This window comes from Trachymyrmex septentrionalis, unplaced genomic scaffold (genome assembly GCF_001594115.1).
Source record: "Trachymyrmex septentrionalis isolate Tsep2-gDNA-1 unplaced genomic scaffold, Tsep1.0 scaffold107, whole genome shotgun sequence".
NCBI classification, from domain to species: Eukaryota; Metazoa; Arthropoda; class Insecta; order Hymenoptera; family Formicidae; genus Trachymyrmex; species Trachymyrmex septentrionalis.
In genome coordinates this window covers 541980-548603 of record NW_017304196.1, presented here as the reverse complement: position 1 = coordinate 548603, position 6624 = coordinate 541980, and the positions used below count along the sequence as shown (strand labels likewise).

The window sequence follows — 6624 nt, the reverse complement described above, 5'->3', positions numbered from 1 at the left end:
TTCAATTTCGTGTAAATGCGTGCGTGTACATATGCATGCGCGCGCGCGCGCGTGTGTGTATGCGTGTGTGTGTGTGTGTGTGTGTGTATGCGTGTGTGTGTGTGTGTATATGCATGCGATTGTTGCAAGTGATTTATCGTACAGACGCGATAACTCTTTCCAGATCTGTGTCGCCGATAATTGGTGCAAACAATTCCTCAACCAATTCTCGAGAACAACATCCAGTGAGAATAGGTAGGACAAATAGAATCTTCGCCAGTTTATTCTCTCGATCGTCTTGCTGTTGGAGATGTTGTATTAGAGTTTTCACGGCGTAATTTCTCGCTTGTGACATTATGTGGACACCGTTTGTAGTAGTATTGGCGATTTCTGCAATTTAAACCACACTTTCAATGTAATCGCATTTTTATCGGTGAGAAATTCAGCATATTTTATTTGTATACTATCGAAAAGTCATATGTCTTTCTTGCATATACATATATGTACCGTTTAACTTTTATTTACCTGGACGACACAACGCAAACGTGTCTAAAACACACAATTCGACATCGTCAAGTTGCAATTTTTCGATCGCAGCGCGCGTTGCAATTATGCAGGCTAAAGCACTATCGTTACTCGTTGCACTTTGTCCTCGTATGTTCATTAAATCAACCGGCCACGTAGCTGCGCGTAAAACAAAAAGAGCAGACCATCCACGACGAAGAATCTTGTTTTGGTCTTCCACATTCAGTATCGAAAAATCTCGGTGACGACGTGCATTCCGAATAGCTGCCAGGAATATTTGCGCGGATATTTCGTACTGTATAGCCGTGCCTGCGTGCAATATAAAAATCCAATTAATTTCTCGTAGAGAAATATATATCACAACATTGTTTATTTGCATTACTCCACAAATCAGAATTTTTCTTTGAAAACTGTGGAACTTGATTTTAAAAAAATTAGAACTTAAATTTTATTAGGAATATAGCGCGCGTGCACACATACACACAGGTTAGATACTTGATAAATTCTATCTAAAGTTGAGTAATTTAAATATTCTAAGGAAAGAAAGTTACCGGGTGATATAATCCTCGTCGGCTGTACATAGCGTGTCATGACAGGAAAGAAAATATTCTCTCTAGTTTCAGATTCGTGTAACGTCTTCATCATTAGAGTATTATTCAGTGTGAGATTCTTGAAAGGCAAATATATTTCGGAATTATTAAAACGTGCACAAAAAGACGTTGAAGGATCAACTCTAGGCTTCCAGGTGCTGTTAGAATTATGCGGATTTGAGAGCGAATTGTTTCGAGCACGTGGCCCTCTTTCTTCCTGCACCGCTGTGAAAATATATGCTTTAAAAATTCAACAGTACCTTATAAAGAAAAATAAAGAAAACTTCTACTTCTTATTTATTATTAATTTTTATAATTGGTTTTGAGAAGAAGAAAATAATTTTCTCTTGAAGATGAGCAATTACTCCAACAACAATTAAATATTTGTTAAATATATTTCATAAAATTTAAATATTTAAGCTTTGCTTAAATTAGCTTTGTAAATATTATATCTTTTTCGAAAAGTTTTGTGAAGTTTCTATACTTCTTATTGTGTTACATAATTTTATTTTACATTTACGTCTTGATTATAATCAATATGAAAGTGTGGTATAACGATGTAATTGAAGAATTCCAGTAGGATGGCTTTGGTTCTTCGATCACAGGATAAGGTTTGTGTATTTAAGAGCTGAACTGACGACCGGAGTTGACATTCAATATCATTTCTCGTGACACATTATGGCAATGGCTACTACTAAATTATTTACTGGATTATCCATGAAAAATAGTTATCGCAATTTGTGTTTGTTACATATACCTATCCTTATAACAGATTTAGTCTTTCTTAGTTTCTCTAAAATCTTTGATTTATTTAACACTATATTTGCCATTATTCTCGCATTAAAAAAAAAAATCTATATATATATATATATATGAAATAAAAGAATATAAGGCAAACATCAAATTAACATAAATTGTCCACATTACGGTTCTGCTGTCAATTAACTTTTCTGAATATCGTTAAGGATGAAGGCACGTGTCTAGCACACGCCATTATTTGCATCTCGTTGAGTTTGTTAGCACCTTGCTATGTTTACTTATTGGCGGTGATTTTATGTTCGCCCTTACGATATAAGATTTCATAAAAAATACATATCGATTTAATTTAATACAATATTATTCGGAATGAAAATGAAAATGATTCAATTTAAAATTAAATTTATTTGATTATATAAAAAAGTTACAATTATAACTTTTAAAAGAAAGTTTAGATTATAAATTAAATTATGCAAACACATTGCAAACAATTGATAATATATCTTAATCTTTATGTAAACATAAAATACATTTAATACATCAACAATGAGCGTTGTTTTATGTTAATTTGATAATTATTACAAAAAAATTATATCTTATTAATGGCTTCGATTTTTACATATAATTAAAGTTATTTTAATATTTAGGTACTTTCTAGAAAAAATTTCTTTTAATATTAGGTACTTAGATAATTAAGTTTTTGTTTTAAAATTAACGGTAATTATTGAAAAGGTTGAACCTCATCAATGACTTCGATTTTTATGTATAATTAAAGTCGATATAATCCTGAATCACGCACAATCTTTAAATTACGTAAAACTTAATGTAATCGGAAATAAAAATTCGATCTCAGAAACTAGAAGAGTCAGCCACGTGATTTAAAGTGCGAGTGACTCAGGATTATATTGACTTTAATTGTATGTAGAAATTAAAGTCATTGATTAAGTTTAACCTTTTCGCAATAATTACCGTCAATTCTAAAACAAAAACTTGATTCCATATCTACGTATTTAAATATCAAAAGAAATTTTTTTGTAAATATATTTAATATATTTTACCTACCCGCCGTATTCATGCCAACGGAGAAACATTTCTTTAGACGGCAATGTGGACACCAATTCCGTCTGGCTTTGTCAATGGTGCAGGATCCATCACTATCTAAAGAATTATAAATCCGATTATTGATATGATATTTAAGCAGCATTTCCTAGCATTATTCTTTTGATATTGAATGATCTGGTATGTTCTCATATTTTTCTACTTTTCTGTAAACGCTTGAACGTGTACGAACTTGTACAAGTGAACAGAGCACCGCGACGCACGGATCTTTTAAAGAAACACGAGCAACCATCACAGCAATAAACACCGTAATGTTTCCCGTATGATCGATCACCACACACTTTACAGGACACTGGTGTAGGTAGAGTTCTTCCTATTACGAGAAATGTTATCGTTTGTCAGTTAAGAATTTTATTAAGATTACTTTTGAAAATTACAATTAATTTTATTACGAGAAAATTATTAATACTTTTTAAGGCTTTTTAATCATATATTACGCACAATCATACCATTGAAATATGTGTTATTTGCGATTGAATAAATTAAAATAGATATTTACCCATTTTTTTTTCTTATTTTGATGCAATAGGCAATTCAAGTTTACACAAATCGAGCGAGTTTTTGTAATTCGAATATGAATCGTGCGATAATATCCGAGTAATGATCAAGGTGATCGTGTCCGACCGAGCCCGCGAATGAAAGCAAACTCTGTCAGGACGTGGAACGCACCCCTGTTTGAGGGAGACTTAACTCATTGGTGGTGGAAATGGACGGACGTAAGTTGGATTTGTCCGACACGTCACTTCAAATGTCAAAACGCGAAAGAATAATATTTGCGATAGACTGATCGAGAATGACATCATTGTTCGATCGTGAAATTATTCCAGAATAGAGAAACCGTATTTAACTTTTCAATCAATTATTCAATAATTTAACGAATTTTTTTGTAGAAGTAAAATTGCAATCTTTTTATTAGAAAAGATTTTATTTTCTTGGTTTACAATATTGTTTGATGATTGGAATATACATAAAAATATGCTAAATGAAACTTCACAGTTTAATTTCTTATTTCCGCGTATATTTATTATAAAAATTATTTTGAATTTTACTCAACAGAAAAGTTTTAATTTCTTTTATTTATTAGCAAAACGATTAAAAAGATGGAAATTAAACAATACTATAGGAAAGCATCTGATTTTACAAATATCATGTTTATTGTTATCATAGATCAGATACTTTACTAATCAACATCAATTACGTATTATACAATAATTTATTTGTCCGTATAAAAAAAATGTAGGGACATATATATAGGATATGTACCTATATGTATATATAACTTCAAATTATCCTACAATGCTACATATTATTGCGGGAATTTTAATACTAAAAAAAGTGCGACGTTATCTTTTGTTCAACATTAAGTTTTTATTATTTTATACTATATTATTTTAAATAGGATCTCTCTCTTTAACTCGGAAAAAGAAACGCAACTTCTCTGTTGGCGTGTTTAAGTGAGTAAAATTATTTATTGCGCATTGCAAAAGTAGTGTTACAGAGGAACTATACAAAAATTCATTTTTCATTAACGTTAGCTAAATATATTCGTCAAGAAACCGTGACAACGGGTTTCGAGTCAATAAATTATAAGAATGTTTCAGACTTTTCCTAGTTACTTTTCGAAGTGAATCATTATTATATTCGTGCAGGGATTACAGCTAAATCTGATAATATTGTATTCGTGCCTCGAGAAATTAACTTCATCCTTTGCAATTAAAATTTTGCATTTTTTTTTATTTTGTTTATTTCTTACAATTATAAATTTTATGCTTATTATGTTTGTCAATAGAATATTTCATGCAAAATTCAACATACATTCAGCATATTTCAAGCAATCACGGAGAATTATAAGTAAATGTTCTAATCCAGTATAGTAGTAAATAAAGCAATGAAGAGTCGTCGAGGCCGAAAAAGTCTATCTATTTCTAATATTGCAATAGTTTATTATGGAGATTATTTACAATTAAGTACTCTGGTTGCGCAGGCATTTGCTGTAACAAAAAAAATCGTGAGATATAATCGGCATAAATATAAAAAATATTATTTTAACATGTACAATAAATAACGAAGGTATCTTTTTTTTTTTTTATTCAGGAAGTCGAAATATTACTATCTGATTAGAAAATTGAAAAGTAATATGATGCTTCATTGCTCTTCAAAAATCATATTTCTATTTGTTGCACACTAGCCTTGCCAAATCATCATTTTTATTAAGTATTTTTGCGCTTTTGTCAAACCAGGAAGCACTTTTGCACTAATTGTATTATAGCTCAGCTATTTACATGTATCGGATATTCAAACGCAAAAAATGCGTAGTTAAATATGGAAATGTGCTGCTTTTCATATTAATATTTTATACTTTCGTCCCATTTTCTCGTAATTCCAATTATTATTGTTAAATTAGCAAAATAATTTTCAACACGCGTCGTCTTTCGTAACTTTTTTATAATCCCTGTCATTGACTAGAGATCCAGTTTCTCTCCTATTTATTAACGACACGTTTAAAAAAAATCAAAGTCTTTAAGATATATGTATTGATATTTTTCTCTTCTTAGACCATTTTATTACACATTAAAACGTTCATGCATAAGTTTTTGTATAAAGTAATCACTTTCTTGAAAACTTACGTATTTTCTTGAAAAATAGTATTCTTCTCTTGGATTCATAATATTTCAATTTCTATCATCGTTTTTCTTTCTTTCAAAACAATTTGCACGTCACTGACTAGTCCCATGTTGTAGAAGAATTCTTCTTCCACACATTCGTCAAGAAGTGTCTTAATTTCATTATTCTCCCTTGTTCTTTCCCCAGATAATCGGATTAAAGTTTAATCACAATCTTCAATTCTAATATACCTCCTATTCGTTATTAGAAACTTACGATCTTTAAATTTCTCGACAAATTCTTGTATAATTTATACTGCGAAAAACGTCTTCATTTTTCAACGCGTCTGAATCTATTTTCGAGAGACAATTCTAATGAACAAACGTCAATTACTAAACAATTACGAGGACGCGAGTAATTTTGCCGCTGTAGTGACATGATGTTGATGATGATAGGGTGCTTCCTGGGTGCCATAATAACTCTGTTGCTGATGTTCGCTGGTAACAGTTAATTGATGAGGATGTTGATAATAAGATGAGTACGGTTGACCAACGACGCCATCACAGCTCCGCGGTTCCGTTTTCACAGCAGGTACATTTCCAGTCGCCAAGAGAGAAGTATGTCCGAGGTAAACAGGTCTATCAGTCGACGTTGATGAGCCCGATGACTTTGGCACCTCGATCTGATGTTGTTGTTGTTGCTGCTGCTGCTGCTGCTGCTGTTGTTGATTGTTCTTCAAGTCTGTGTAGACAAATATTTGCGACATTAAAACTAGATCGATGTATGTATACTATAAATAATAAAGTAATCAGAAAAACATAAATATTTTATAAGATGCAAGGAAAATGATATTTTTATTGATATGTGATAACTAAATTTAAACATATTTTCTAAATTGTGAGTAATGAATTATAAAAAATTAATTATTATCGTTATTACTAATTATATCATGTCTTTAGTTTATATATTAAGTTTATATATTAAAACGGAAGCTTATTTTAGAGTTTACATTTTTATATTTCATACGTAACATTTCTCTACCCAACTACAC

At 30.9% G+C, this 6624-nt stretch overlaps 2 protein-coding genes across 2 annotated transcripts in view; both read right to left on the bottom strand.

Moving 5' to 3' along the window:
* Positions 1 to 133: 133 nt before the first annotated feature.
* Positions 134 to 3289, bottom strand: LOC108746295 (nuclear receptor subfamily 2 group E member 1; the record flags this gene model as incomplete). Its single annotated transcript, XM_018482974.1, has 5 exons — positions 134 to 369; positions 505 to 813; positions 1056 to 1319; positions 2913 to 3008; positions 3142 to 3289. Coding segments are annotated over 5 exons (1053 nt in total), but the record flags the coding sequence as incomplete, so codon positions are not given.
* A 1819-nt stretch (positions 3290 to 5108) lies between these two features.
* LOC108746141 (GATA-binding factor A-like) overlaps positions 5109 to 6624 on the bottom strand; it is a 46113-nt gene continuing 44597 nt past the window's right edge. Inside the window, exon 6 of the mRNA XM_018482713.1 lies at positions 5109 to 6314. Coding sequence (XP_018338215.1) covers positions 5974 to 6314 — 341 coding nt within the window. The 3' untranslated portion in view covers positions 5109 to 5973. The remainder of the gene's footprint in view (positions 6315 to 6624) is intronic.